This window comes from Amblyomma mixtum, chromosome 9, assembly GCF_055824585.1.
Source record: "Amblyomma mixtum isolate Tamu chromosome 9, ASM5582458v1, whole genome shotgun sequence".
Classification (NCBI taxonomy): domain Eukaryota; kingdom Metazoa; phylum Arthropoda; class Arachnida; order Ixodida; family Ixodidae; genus Amblyomma; species Amblyomma mixtum.
Window position 1 is genome coordinate 122,492,803 of NC_143020.1, and position 15,240 is coordinate 122,508,042.

The 15,240-nt window shown below is 44.3% G+C and overlaps 2 protein-coding genes across 3 annotated transcripts in view; one reads left to right on the forward strand and one right to left on the reverse strand.

Annotated features, from left to right (window-relative positions):
• LOC149331049 (hapless 2) overlaps positions 1 to 4,193 on the forward strand; it is a 45,073-nt gene extending 40,880 nt beyond the window's left edge. Inside the window, 4 exon segments of the mRNA XM_089559546.1 lie at positions 1,270 to 1,516; positions 2,374 to 2,497; positions 3,990 to 4,125; positions 4,128 to 4,193. Coding sequence (XP_089415672.1) covers positions 1,270 to 1,516; positions 2,374 to 2,497; positions 3,990 to 4,125; positions 4,128 to 4,193 — 573 coding nt within the window.
• Pdrg1 (Pdrg1 prefoldin-like subunit) lies at positions 3,914 to 14,934 on the reverse strand. Of its 2 annotated transcripts, none has more exons than XM_089561803.1 (4): positions 14,804 to 14,934; positions 13,775 to 13,878; positions 11,190 to 11,359; positions 3,914 to 4,067 (listed from the first exon to the last, which is right to left on the reverse strand). In XM_089561803.1, the coding sequence occupies exons 1-3, from the start codon at positions 14,932 to 14,934 to the stop codon at positions 11,193 to 11,195; spliced, it is 402 nt and encodes a 133-aa protein (XP_089417929.1). In that variant the 3' UTR covers positions 3,914 to 4,067; positions 11,190 to 11,192. The 2 variants fall into 2 exon arrangements, with proteins under 2 accessions (XP_089417929.1, XP_089417930.1); XM_089561804.1 differs by lacking the exon at positions 3,914 to 4,067 and adding an exon at positions 4,091 to 5,191.
• Between the last annotated feature and the right edge of the window lie 306 nt (positions 14,935 to 15,240).

Genomic DNA, 15,240 nt, shown 5'->3' on the forward strand with positions numbered 1-15,240 from the left:
GTAAGCCCTGACTACGTGTGCCATCAATGGGCTCATCCGTGGGATCCCCAGTGCCCGGATACTGCATTCAGCGAAGAGTTCTACTAATATTCGAAACTCTTTTTTAGTTAAAAGGCCACTTTCTTTGACATATAATGCTGTATGCGGAGGAAGACATTAGACAAAAGTCAAGATGTGCTATCCGGCTAGTTAGCATATCTCGCAGTAAAAAGAAGGCGGGAAGACTGAATTCTTTAGACATAAAACAAATTTAACGAAGGTGCAGCTTCGCGGACTAGCGGACTGAAATTCTCCCCCTCGCCTGACCCTTGTTCACTGATTTGTGCTAGACCTAACAGTAGTTCTTTATTACGGGTAGACGTCTCGTCGGAATCAGACTTTTTAGCTTGCCGTTAATGACAGCTGTGTCACTTTTTTAGATTTTCGAAAATGCGATCCTTGTCACACTGCAGAGCAGCAAATTCTGGCTCTCACTGTGCGCGAAACCGAATGGCAATCTGAAGCACAGTGGCTGCCGCCTCTATGCACTCAAGTTGCACATCTGAATGATCACGTAGGTGCGAACGGGAAAAAAATGCACTTTACACGAGTGCGAATGAGGCTATTACAACATTTCTTTCCTCGCGCATCTGAATTTTTAAGCATGAGGTGCTTACGACTCTGATTCACAGCAAACTCTGCCAAATATTGTTCAAAGCTGATGGAGAAAATGAACCCCTAACCTGGAGAAGAACATGAACTCAAACTTGGAGAAGAACGTGAAGCCAAACTTATCCGAAACAGAAAATTATCCGCTAAACTAAGCCATGGCTTAGTAAACATTCGGCGAGAGCCACCATTGGTCACAAATCTCGCAAGGAGGCGACGGCTGCTTGGCACTGACGCTTCAAGCCCACTGCTTCACAGCTATCCTACGTGAACCTCGCCCGAGATAGCAGTTCAAGGTCCGCCCCTTTCGGCGAAGGTCTGTCTGTGTGCAATCAAACGCCAAAGCCAGCCAATGTGGCTGGTGCCCAGAAGCTGGTGTGCATGTGTGTGTGCATGTCTATGAGGGTTACCATGCTCTAGGACACTGTTTGCCTGTGCATTACATCCACTTCCCATCTGACAACAGTAAAGGCATTTTCACCACCATTTTTTCCATGAGTCTTAGTCGTGGCCTTCCTAGTAAAACGCATGAAATGCATCGGTCTCTACAATATATACCCACTGGTGCAGCGTGAACGCATGACATGCAGATATCGATGCCCTACCTATCGTGGTTCGCAGTGCCTGGGTGAGCAGGTGGCATGCAAGGTGGACGGTGCGGAGAACCGGGATAAGCGAAACGACAACTCCCAAACCAAGCCCGCAGCGGCTGCCGTACAGCAAAGAGCATCGTCGACGACGACCTCATCCCACTACTATGTAATACCTGAACCCCTGTTTAGCGCCCCGGCTATAGAGGACACTGCAGATCCCGTGTCCTGCGGCTTGTCCATCACAGTCGTCATCCTCGAAGTTCTTCTCTCCCTGGGTAAGAATCTGCTAAAGTGACTGCACTGTCTCTGGACACTGCCCAGGCGCTGAAAACATTGGATTAAAGTTATCACTTCCCAAGATTTCATCACTAATGGTCCCTTCGTAGTAGAAATGAAAAAAACCTCATGCTTATTAAGCAAAAGAATATTAGAGCATATAAAACTGCAAACAAATACGCAGATGCATGCAGTAGATCAGGGGGAAATTTCAAAATGCTCCATCACCTGCCAATGCAGAATTACATTCTATAGAAACTTCAGGCTGGTTTGTCGCTCAAGTTAGCTTTTGCTTAAAATTATCATTCAGCAGGCCTCCTACACCCTTGGCAGCTAACCCTTCAACTTTCTCTTTAGATATGTTGTAAAAAGCCATTTCTGCAATTACGTTAGCAATTCTGCAACCAAAACTGAAATTTGCAGATTTTGCTGGCTATATTGCAGGTGATAGGTGGGACATTATGAGGTCTAGAAGGCACGGCTCCATACAATCTCACTGCTGACCTAAGCCACTTGTCAGGATACTGTTTTTGCCCAGATTTATGAATGCTTTTTGACGCCAAATTCCTTATTAGAACTTTTCTTGAACTGCTCACACAAATTTGTACCAGCTGCTGTTCCGGTACATACCCCGAGAAAGGCAGAAGGAAATTATACAACCGCTACTACTACAAAGCATAGCATGTATGCAGCATCAATTCGTGCTTTTCACATGCATATGGTCAGAACAAATAATATGCAATAGACTATGCATACTTAAGAGACAGCTCAAGAGTTAGCTTGCAGATTCTACAATGCCATTTACCCAAAAAAACCTCTCGTACAGCCATCACTGTAAGATGGCCTCTGTGTGCAGGTCTGCTCAAAGCAGTGCTTGGTCTTGCAAGTCCTCCAGTTGCAAGATGGGGCCTGCGAAGCTACATTTCTCTACTTGAACAGCCCAACGACAAAGATCCAAAAGCCTCATTAACATACAACGTGTAAGTACTGCCACGCATTGCAAGGACAACACTGCAGCCTAGTTAGCGTGCCACATCAGCAAATCATGTCATGAGGACACTGTCACTGCATGCTTGCATAATGTGATCATGCAGCAACAGTTTGTATATCTAGCATTCATGTAATCAATTGTCGAATATCTTCATTTAGAAAACCTCAAAAATCAGAAAATTCGTACTGACTAAGCAATGCATGCAGGAGTAGAAACCAAGCTGCATGAGCTCCCCTGACTGCCGACAGGCTAGAAACAGTATGAACACAAAATTTTTGGTTGTGAGTATTCTTTGGAACGGTCCACAAGACATTGGTACTGGTACTGCATACATATGTACACGGTAGGGGGAGTTTGCCATCTCTCGAAAATGAAAAAATATAGAGAGATCGAAAAAAATGCAGCTGCCGTACAGAAATACAGAAGCAATGGAACGTCGATATCACTTCAGAGACAACACTTCAGAAATGCTCGTGACATCATACGCAGTAAAGCATCCGACGTGTTAATGCACGCACTCCCCCAAGCAAATACGGCTGCATTCGTTGCCATGCAACCGCTGCTTCTGTTTTTCAAGCTGCCCAGTACTGTGCCCGTTTTCCCTTCTTTCCTTTCCCTACTGTGCTCACTTTCCTCAGTGCGTTCTCTTTCCTAACGGCCCTCCTTTGCTCGCATGCTCCGTGCAGCCTCATTGACACCGAAAAGTTAGCTTCTCCTAGCATTTCTGGAACCAGGTGGTGAAGCTTGTTGTAGCTATCTTGAGGAGCAGGAAAAAAAAATAGTGGCGTTCGAAAACCAATGAACTAAGGAAAAAAACTCTCATTGTAATCGTGTCAATACGGTGCACATGGATCGCAACGTGAAATTCGGCTCCATCCAAAAAATTCATTCTTCTGATGTTGTGTTGGCCCAGGTTTCAGCACACGACTGATGGCTATGACATCAAAGTCTAGTTCAGGTCTCAAGTGACGTTAGAAAACTTGGGTATAATCATTGCTTTGTCAATTTAATCCATTACTACTCTATAACAGCCTGTCCCAAGAGCTGGAAATCACAACAAAGAAGCGAGTAAATTATGTTTTCACGCGGCTCAAATGAGCTAAACTAAACTTTCACATCACAACCACTCTTCAGCTGCTGAGGCTGAATCCAGAACAGCATAAGAAAGGAAATTCAAAAACAACTTATCTCCCGCAGGCAAAATCAATGAGGAATTTAAGTTTACGATTGTTCTGCATACGATTACCAAGAAAGAACACGCAACTGATTTCTGAAATTCCATGAGGAATTTACGGCTGTGATTGTCTTGCGTATGATTACAAAGAAAGAACAAGCAACTAGTTTTTGTTGTCTGCACTGACTGATGAAAGCACTTCAATGCCATAGAAAGTTCACACAAACTCCCCATTCAACTTATGTTTATGTGTATTTAAAGTGCTTGTGGTGATGAAGTGAATAAAGCAGTCCTTTTCATGTTCCAGAGATGACAAGACAGCGATCGGACCGGGCTCCCTCTTCTGCATGAACCTGTTCTGCTTCTGCATACTCCCCTTTGTTCTCTGCAGAGGAAGAAGAAGAAAAGAATTCCATCAGAGCCAGGTACGTAGCCAGCCAAGGATAAATACATTATCCAGGTATCAATACAAGATTATTCTACCACCCTGAAGTCCCTTCTTGCACCCTGAACCCCAAACTTCTCCTTTCTTGCAGAAACATTTAGGGAAACGAATGTATGCACACCATCATGCATTATTACTCTTGCGTGCCAGCGCATAAGATGCAAGGTGGAAAGTTGGGCGAGTTGAATCTTATTCATGAAGTTAGCGCCAAAAATGAGGACCAAAGTGGGAGAGAAGACAACACTTGCTTGTGTTGTCTTGTGTTTTGTCTTTCTCCCACTTTGGTCTTCGTTTTTGACGCTAATTCCATCATGAATAAAATGTAACGCAAAAATTAAGTGACTTATTATATCAGCATATTAAATCAGAACACTGCAGACATATATACATGACAGTGATGCACACGATCTCATGTGTGTGCTGTCTCCAAGATGCTTTTAACACTTGACCCTTTGTAGGACAGTGGGACATGTGTGTCCCACTCGCTTCGAGTGCCGGCAAACAAAACAAAGTATCTACATAACATATTTTTGCATGCTGAACACTACCAAACTATTAAACCATTCAGTGTGTTTTATCTTTTGCTAACAGGCCTGCTTGGTGTTGTGTATTTTTACAAACGTGAGTGTACAGCTTAACAAGACTCATCTTGGCAGGAAAAATTAATTTAAAAAATCGTTTAGCTTTGCGTCTTTCCATCAGTCAAACTACCTTATGAAGCAATTTTTAATTCTAATTGTTGTCTTATATGTCCAAAAGACGGATACGTAACACCTTTGAAGTCGTCGGGTACACTGGCAGTCGCGCGGACTGCATTCATTGTATCCGTGGTTCGTACTAAGTGGACTTCCCATGTTACAGACAAAAACGCAAAGTCACACAGTGTAAATCTGTTATGCACGTGTGTGGTACTTTCTAAGCTCCCCAGAACAGTTACATGCACCTAACTGATAGCGTCGCCGCCCACAAGCTGCTTGAGGGACGCGATACATAAAACTAACTGCGTTGGAAGTATCCAGGGTAGGCATCGGTAGGTCGGCCTCCTTGTCATCATCAGCAGGTTCCTGGCAAAGGGAAAGTGTTTTTACTTCAAATACTATTATTTTCATACTATTACTTCCTCACATGCACCAACGAAGTCATCCCAGGCGATAAAGTTGGGGCTAGCGGTGCATTGACGATGCGTTGCCCCAAATAAGCATGCGCTCGATAACGTGGATGTTCGACTGAGTCCTCCATCGTTATTTGGATCACAAATCTTGCCTTACGGAAACAACTGTTGATTCACACACGCCGCAGTCAGTTCTCTCCATACGAACTTATTCCATGGTAGAGAACAGTGACCTGAACTGAGACGTCAGCACCTTATCAGCCAACTGCTATCGGTACGCACTGGAGACAGAGTGCCGATAGAATACATCGATCACGTGAACCATGCCAATGTCAAGTGGCAGGTCTGGCTCATTGCGTTCGTTGGCAAAATAGCATGGTCGCCGCAGGCAGAAAAGGCAACACATGATGCGCCACACGATTCTCAAGTACGAACGGGCTCTCCCAAATTTTTTTCAAGCCACTTGGCAAACAAGTCACAAATTTATGCTCAGTGGCACACTCGTCGATCAGAATGTCGCGCATCGTCCAGTCCTTTGTGTCGTGCACACAAGTATGCAGCTTCCAAAGCCCTGCGCCTGGCTCATCTTCCCAAGGACACACAGCGGCAGCTGGTCGCGCTCTTCCACGCTTGGGCATTGAAAGATGATAACTCAAAGCTTACGACACTTTTCATCAGCTTCTTTCAAGGCATGCATTTTCGACAGCCGCATGTGGCAAAAAGCTTTGTCGGCGTTCTGTAGAGCCAGTAATTTTTTGTTTTGTTGCTTTTTGCATGGTTGCATTCTTTATTTAGAAAGGGGTGGGGCTTGGTTGTGCTCGTCGCTTTCCGCTCCAGAGAGAAATGGAGGTTTTCTACTCCAGGGCCGAGTTTACAGCACTTCCTCGTTCGCTGTAACAGAATTGTGCGGCGACACTTGTTGTACCCGAGATGCAATGCCATTGCTCTAGTACATATTTTTACCCTAGCCTTCATTCGTAATAAGCGAGCGTTTGTTATAACTGCGGCCGTTATAAGTGGGCCGACTGTAATGTACATTTCTGAGTCACTGCAGCAAATGCCATTTTGTTTCTAGAGAGGGGACCAGACACCTGGGAGCACGCACGCACATTAATTCAATATCTTCAATGTCTCTATAATGTCAGTGCCTTCTTTTTCTTCCAGAGAGAAGAGCTAGAAGCAAAGATTTTTGGTTTTGACACAGTGGGTCCAGACACGCCATGAAGGCAGAAGACATTTCAGCCATAGTTGTTTGCGTCGCAGCCGCCAATCTAGCATGCAATGCGCCTTTTTACTTATCACTGAAGATGTAAAATGCATACTATTATTAACACAAATAAAACGTACGCATGATTGTACAGCATGGTTATTACCTCCTAGTGACAAACAATGCAGGGCTGTTTGATTTTTGGCGGAGCCTGATTGTTCTCGATTTCCACCCCTGAGAGAGTATTAGCAGTAAATCAGATTCCTGCGCAAGAAAAACTCCTGAAGTGCATTTTGCCACTAGAAGCAGCTGAACTGAGCTACCATGCACACAGTACCAGCAAGAAAAAGGCCATTTCAGAAAGGTTTTAACTGTTCATTTTTGGTGATCTAACCTACATTGCCCTAATTTTTTTCCTGTTTTAGCAACTGTCACTAAAGACAACGCTCTCCTTAAAGATGAGGTTGAAGAGTATTTCGTCAAACCTAGTAAAAAAAAAAATATATGGCATCATTGCACCAAGAACTATCAGTCACTATCCTGCACTCTTTTAAACCTGTTGTGCATGTGCCAACACTAACAGACGTGAAGCTAACGAACTGCTTTCATGCGCTGGCTCAGTGGTTATGGTGCTCGGCTGCTGACCCGAAAGAAGCTGGTTCGATCCCGGCCTTGGCGGTCGAATTTCGATGGAGGCGAAATTCTAGAGGCCCCTGAACCAAACCAAACCACGGTCAGGATCAGGAACCAAACCAAACCACGGCGCTGTCGAACAGGCACACACAGACAAGAAATGCAGGTCACAATGAAATCGGGTGAAAGTTTTCAGAAAAAAACAACCAGTAGGTGGGCTTAAAATTTTCAGGCTTTTCTGGGTTCTTCGAGGAACAAAAAACACCATTTTCACCCTATTTTTCTATCACTTGAACAGTTTTCATAACCATGAACAAATTAGTAGGGTGTTCACATCCCCTTCAGGCTCAAATTATGATCCAGAGGGGAGAAAATCTTCACAATTTCTGATTCGTGTCAGAAGTAAGCCAGGATATAGCCTTCCCTGATTATTATTTATGCAGTCCCTGCTGGCACATCATACATCCATATTGTGACTCAACACTTTTTTCAAGATTATAATTATACATCTTTTGACTCATTTCTGTCAAATAATAAGTCAATGTTAAACAAATAAACGCATTTCAGGCACTTCAAAGCATTTTTTTTATCTTACACAACAAGCAAACGAAAATTGGCTTACTGGAGCTCCGATACAGCAGTTCATAAAACAGGCCACTATTCATTAAAAAAAAATGATGCTTGCATTCATTTTGCACGCCAACTTTATATCTTTTCACACAAGATTTTTCAGACTTGAGCACATTTTATCACGTCCATATTTGTGGATACGGAGACTGTAGGAAACATTTGAGATTACAAATCATGCATCGCATCTATTTTGGAAAGCTGAGCATTGACAAAGACCGGTATCTGCTTCAACCTCATTTTTTTTCTAGACGAGTTGATCATCAGTGGAAGATCCGAGAGATTAAGTGTCGCACAGATGTTTATAAAACCTCGTTCTTTCCACGGATGATCAATGAGTGGAACAGGCTACCAGCCGGCGTCACTGAGTGCTGCACGGAAGGTCAATTCCGCGCATTTTTATCTGATGTGTGACGTGGCGCGCAGTTGTCTTGCGCGTGTCTTTTTCATTTCATTAGTGTTATTTTATTTCTGGAGCGTGGTTGTCTTCCTTCAGTGCATGTTTTTTCTCATCTATTAGTTGTGTGATTGTATTTCTGTTATTACGTGTACCTTTCGGCCAAATGAGCAGACGTTATTGTGTTTCCCCCCCCTGCAATAATGCCCTTGGGCGCTGCAGGTATCTGTAATAACTAAATAAACTTGAGCCTAGGGTTAAAAAAAAATGGTGAAATGTCACATGTGCAGCACAAATAAGAGTATTCGTGATAATTCATCTCAGAGGCAATTCAGGAGAAATCCCCAATGTGGAATGGGTTTTAATTACAAATTGATTACTTATTAGCATTCACCCAAGCACAGGCATGCAGCCAAAGCCATAATCTATGCAGCCATTTCAAAAATTCTACAATGTAAGAAAATTTTGCCCCAACTCCAGGCTGTGGCAATTTTTCTTTATGCCACAAAGTTTCAAATGGCGCCTTCAATAAGCTTAAACTAGACTTGACCCAAAAACAGTGCTGTGTGCAGGGGCCCATAGAGCTGTAAGTGAACTGGTGCAACTTATCAGATCAAATTAAGCACCAGCGCAGACCGGTGTCATTTACTGAAGATGACATAAGAAAGCTATATAGCCTTCCTTTGTAGGCTGCACTGTGGTGGCTCTCATTAAAATATTAAGTATGCAATTTTAATAGCTCATCTCAAAGCACTACGCTCACTATGAAACGTTCACTCAGATACTACCAAGTCCATAATCTGCCGAAAATTACCTATCACGCAAGCTTCTGGGCTCTCAACAGTGCTGCTGAATTATGAAAGATACCCCGTGATTTCACAATTGCGTCCACAACACAGCTCACTTCTGCGAGTCTGACAAGCAGAGCTTACGCTGGCCGTGAGCAAGCAACCGACTGTCTATGACAGTGCATCTCAAATGACGAGAAGGGCATGTGTCCAAATCTAAGCATGCATTCATGCTTACTCTCAGGAGAGTTAGCATGCTAAATGACGACACACATGCCAGATGTATAGTATTCATCCCCATGGAAAGTTCAGAGCAGATCAATGATGCACATCAGCGGTGGGAGTGCAACACAGGGTGTTTCACCTAACATGTTCCACAATTTTTAAAAACAAGCTTTTGGAGTCAGAAGTCTACTTTTTATGACACAGCATTGTCAGTGATGTAGTGCATCAGAATACAACTAAGATATGCTGACTAGTAGTAGGCTGGTTAACTAATATTGAGTAGTAAACTTTTCAATTATTCCCGCTAGTCTCCTTATTCATTTAGATATATGTGGCCCACCATAAGTAATATTCATATCAGTGTTTACAATTTCGAAAAACGCTTTTACCCTCGGCGCTGTGGCCCAACAAATTTTAGCTATTTCGACGAGTTACATGCACTGGAGGGGTTGCTTTGCCTGCAAGCTTCTAGAAAGCACATGTATTTTGGTGCGATGTAGCCAATATTTCTTGTGCCACACAGCAGATGGTAACAACTAATTTTTTGAAATTATAAAAACTGACATAGATATTACTTATAGTGGGCTACATGCATATCAATGCATAAGGATTAACTGCTCATCACTAGTTAACCATAGCTAGCATGTTTAAGCTGTATTGTGATTTGCGACACCGCTGACAATGCTATGCCGTAAGATATATTCTCCTAACTCAAAAAGCTTATTTTTAAAAATTGCAGAGTAATTCAGGTGAAACACCCGGTATTAATTTGCAGCAACTAAGTTTGAAAGTTGTGTAGCATAAGTACTATAGAGTCTTGCACTCACAGAATTTTTTTTAAAAATTGCTCAAATCGTGCGCCTAACTCTCATGAAGCAGTCTTCAATAAATGTGAGGCCGTGCCTAGCGCCCACAAGTATATGTATGTGTAGGGTGTTTATTCACAGGGCGTAAAAGTCAAAGAAACACAGATGACGGCTCAGTTCACAGCTGCAAGACATATACTCACATCCTCGACTCCTTCCCTGTTTTCTAAGAGTGCCACCACTCGGCCGCACAGTCAGCTTCAGCACTACAAAGTATATTTTATTCTGCTGCGGAAAAGCCAACTTCAGGCTTATGGAGCCAAAATGCCACAGCAAACCTGAGCAACAGATATGAGGTGGCAAACACAGCCTGCCACAGCCTCAGTAACATTACAGGCACGCACACTGCACTTAGTTTCCTTACGGTTGGAAAATTAATAAAAAAAAGGAATCCCCTAAGTTTTTCTGTCTTTCCTGGGAAAAACACAAACTGAAAACAAAAGCTGGAAGTGAAACAAAAAGAACACAAGTAACCCTAGGGGTGCCGTCTCTCACTTCCCTCTCCACCGTAGAGGTGGCCGCCCCAAGCTGCAACTATTGGGGAAGGCAGAAAGAAGAACTAGTGGACTCGCAGCGCACCCAAATGCAGAAAAGAAAGAAGAGAAATAAGAATAAGAAGAGAAGCTATTGCAAAAGCTTTCCAACTCCACTGGGACCCAAAGGACGACAGCAGAGATTGGGAAGCCCCCACCTCTCCATGTTCGCACCTGGCCTGCCTGTAATGAACATACGGGGAGGGCCGCAATGACAACACAGTGTAAAAGTATGGATCTCGCATGGGCTGTGAGGGGAATAACTTTAATTCATACTATGCACCAATTTTGGAAATTATTTGTGAAAAATAATGGATGAGGTCTATGCATGATATGGAGGTACAAAATCTTGCCACCCGACTTCAACTACGTGTACACCTTGGCACCAGCACCAATATGTCCAGCTAACTACAGTGACACGTCCTCAGTTTCTGCAAGGCAGGAATGAGCAGAAACTAGCCATGTTGAACAACACGGAGGAGTACTTGAGAAGCCTTCATTTTTTTACGCTTTTCTCTCTGTACTTGTGCCCTTTACAGTCTGAACTGATGCTACTTTCTGACATCACAAATGTCTTCGAAGCACCAATGCATGCATTCTAGCTTTAATGTTGAGTAAAAAAATGTGATATGCGACTTTGTTGTGGCCTTCATGCAGAAGTGCACAATGGCTCACCACTCAGGATTGTCCGATGACCTTGCTTATCGCCTGCATCTCTTCCCGGTTGAGAGGCTCCAGGCCAAAGCCCTGAACCTCTGACCGGCCTTCCATCTCGCGCAGGGTCTGGACATTCTTTTTGAGGTTCTTTCGCAGAGACAAAATCTCCTCTTCCAGCTTTTCTTGTTCTAGAAAAGAAAAAGGTCGTCATCAAAGCAACACCATTTCACAAGAAGACAAGTGCTACAGGCATTGCAAGCCATAGCATCACCCAAGCCTAACCTGCAACTCTCGTGAACTGTTCAGATTTCATGCTGAAATTTTCACTTCCCATCTGGTGCCACAAAAGCAACTGCCATGAGACTCTCTGCACATTTTTGCAGCTTCACACACATCATTCAGTCCCACTGGCCTAGGAGTCAACTGAGTGTCAAAAAGGGACAGCCAGTCATTTTCCCAGAATTCTAACTTAAGACCCCATCTTCATCCCGAGGATTACCATTTCCACTGGGAAGTTAACAGAGAATGCAAAAAGTGAGGCATTTTTACTGGGTACACTGTTGTGAAGTTTTATGCACCACCTAACTCTATGCACTGTATCACAGCTGTCAGAAGCATTACTGTGAAATCATTGTGAAAGGGTGATTGTGCTCAAACCATGCCCAAGCAACGCATTAGGCTTCCCCATTTCATCACCTGAAAACTGTAACAGATAAGAACAGCAAACAGAACAATAAAGCTACGATAAAAAAACAATTTTTATGGTTACTAGATGGTGCTTGTTCTCAGCAACAAGATACTGTTTTCAATGCAGCCCCAGCCAGTGGTTGTGCGTGCAGAGGAAAAACAAGGGCTTACATGCCATGCCCCTGAAAATGCAGCCCATCTTTCCCAAAGATTCAAAAGGTGCCGTATAATGGCTGCGACAGCACAGAGATTGAAGGAAGATCGTTTACTGGGGGGACCTGTTCCATAAACTGAGCAATGCACACCGCGGAAGAAGCAGTGGCACTCGTAGTTGGCCACAATCTATCAAGCGCCACAGTCGACACCTGGGCCCTCCAGTTATGTGCAGGCTAATGGTGCGCATTCCCCTCTGTTCAGCAGCTGACAGTGCGAGACATCAAAGCCCCACAGCCATCGGGTTGAAAGGGCAGTCAGATACTGTGAGCCTGCCTTGCCTGGGAATGAAAAGATGCGACAGCATCGGGCCCCTATGGTTGCAGCAAAGAAAACAGCCAGCATGGTGCAACGGGGCAGTTAAGACATGACTGGCAACCCACTCAATCATGTTGCATTTCATGTAGGCAATTTTTCACAGCAAAGACAATGAAATCTGAGCCTCTATGGTCGGATACAACTCAAGAAAGAAGCGGCAAATGCCCCTTAAAGAAACCCCCCAGACAACGACATTGGATGATTGTCATACGTCTTGGTTAATCCAGTTACTCCTGCCTGTTAAACCTGCCCACCGTGGCAGGCAGCAGTTCAACTAATGATTGGTCACAAGAGGTCACTCAGGAAGAGCCATAGAGTTTCTTACTGTTACCTAGAGGGAAAGCTGGCGGCGCTGCATTTCAGCCACCATGGACGCTCAAAGCATCATGGGGCGGTGAGCTACTTGTTGCGGCACAGTCGTAATTTTTCGGGAACACGGAGTGGCACTACTAAGATGTCTCATTCCGAAAATGCTGTTCGTGTGCGCGCAGACGACTTTCACGCGAACGCAGTATGCAAAACCCATAGTAGTGAAAACGCGACGACACACGACGCCAAATAAAAGGTTTCACTTTTCTGAAATGCCATTAAAAACCTCATATAGTGTTTAAGCAACAACATTTTTTTTGAAAACATATTTACTTTTAAAAATGCGCCTGTTAAGTACGAAATATTAGTTTTTTTAGTGTTCATCACTTGGCCAATAGGAGAGCGAGTCGTCTCTTATTTTGGGCAAACTTAGCACTTAAATGCTTTTCTGCTTGTTTGTTGCAATCATTAGACAAGATATTGAATGTTAGGACGTTTGTAGTTATCAAAGAGCCTTATTTTTTGGCCAAAAGTTGCAGTTCTGCAACAAGTAGCTCACCACCCCATGATGCTTTGGGCGCCCATGGTGGCTGAAGTGGTCTCGAGGGGCCTCCATGCAAACTCCCATAGACGTGCTGCCAGCTTTCCCTCTAGGTAAGAGTAAGAAACTCTATGGGAAGAGCAGCCAGGGCCACACAAGCCCCCCCAGTGGCAGCACCTGCCATTGCAGAGCAGTGGCGCATCACTTAACCGCTGTGCCAGGAGTGGTATGAGAACTCCCAGGGATCTAGGAATGCAAAGCAGAGAATGACCACTTCTGCAGAAATGGGCATTAACCCTTTTGCGCTATCTGAACACCGGAATTGAAGTGAAAAACGAAGTGAAGCGCACCCAGTTTGCATTTGGCCTAACTATACAAATGGACCACCCCTTTTTTGGTTGTTGACACATCCCAAACCCAAGCTCACTGAACCACCAGAACAATCATGACGGGCCGCTTCCGCTACTGCATTCATTGAATAATGGACTGCGCTGTTTCGCAACTAGGACAGTCCCTTACAACTTGGTTTGCTCACCTTGCTCAAGAAGTTCCTTGGTCCTCTGCTTGGGGATCTTCATGAACATGTTTCCAATGCAGACCCAGGGCCTACGGACATCCTCTTCCATGGTTTGCAGAGCTCTGGGCAGTGCAGGGAGGAATTAAGAGACTTACCAGCAATATTGGCTGTAATGGTCACACATTTTTTGCAGCTGCTCTAATAATGAAAAGCGCCATGTTTACTCTCAAGGGCTCCTTACACCTACGGCTTACTGAACTCAGAAGATGAACACTACAAGATCCAAAAAATGTGGAGTTCGACATTCAGGAAAAGTGCATGCTTAGTAACTACCCTTACAGTACATCCTTGCTCTGCTGCGACGTAGTGACACACCTAACACCCCAATGTCAGATGAGCAGCATCTTTATGCTGAAAGAACAATTGCTGAACGAAATGTCTGCTGTTGGTGCTTGATCAAAACTGAGCCTGCTGACCAAAAAGAGAACTATAAAAACAACACGACCATATGGAGGGCCTAAACTACAAGAAATGAAATCTTCTAACATGCCATGGCAGGCTTGTTGTTGGATCCCGATGTGGTTCGACATTGCAGAATCCCCTAGTGCCTTCGCTGCCTCTGCACTGCTGAATCACATCATGAACTACCAGCAAAAACAGACCACAGGGCAACCAAGACTCCCAAGTCCAATCTCTGATCAAACTCTTTGGTTAAAGCACCTGCTCCAAGTGCACTGAGCAAGAGAAAGCCAAGGACAAGACCAGACGGTGCTTCTGCCCATTACATAAAACAAGAGGGCTTCCATGGTACTAGGATTCAGACTCAGTACATCCCACATAGGAGGACTTCAGGTTTCGATGTCTAGGCTTCCAAATAGCTAGAAAAAGGAGTGGTTTGCCACTGACCTATGCAGACTGCAGTGTGCAGTACCGCAAACTAAGGCACTTATTGACTACTGTCTGCTTAACCTGTACATTGAGCAAGCCCTCCATGCCTAACACCATAATACAAAGATCTAGATATGACATCACAAGAACAAGCTGTACCTGAGGGCTTCTCTGTTCTTCTGTCGGCGTCGGTCAAGCTCGACCACTTGCTCCTTATCAGCCAGAATCGTCTCAGCAGTGGACTCAATGTCCGCCAAGAACTGCTTCACTCGCGCTGTTGCCGGGTTCATTTCTGAAAAAAAAAAAGGAAGAAAAAAAAGCGCAGGATGTAACCTCCCATTTTGAACTCCGCCACAGAGCATATCCACTGATCAGACTCGTTCAAGTGAGAACCCCACACAGATATGCACTCAACTTTGTTAATTATACTGCAGGAATGCCTGTACAGAAAGCATCCGTCATTTCTGGCCTGATGATGTCTTCACTTCCGTCATGACTCATGGCTGGTCATATAACTCATACCACATGCACAGGTGCCACACGTGGCATTGTGGCCCCCTCGTATACCAAAATTCCACTACGTACTGCCTAGACTT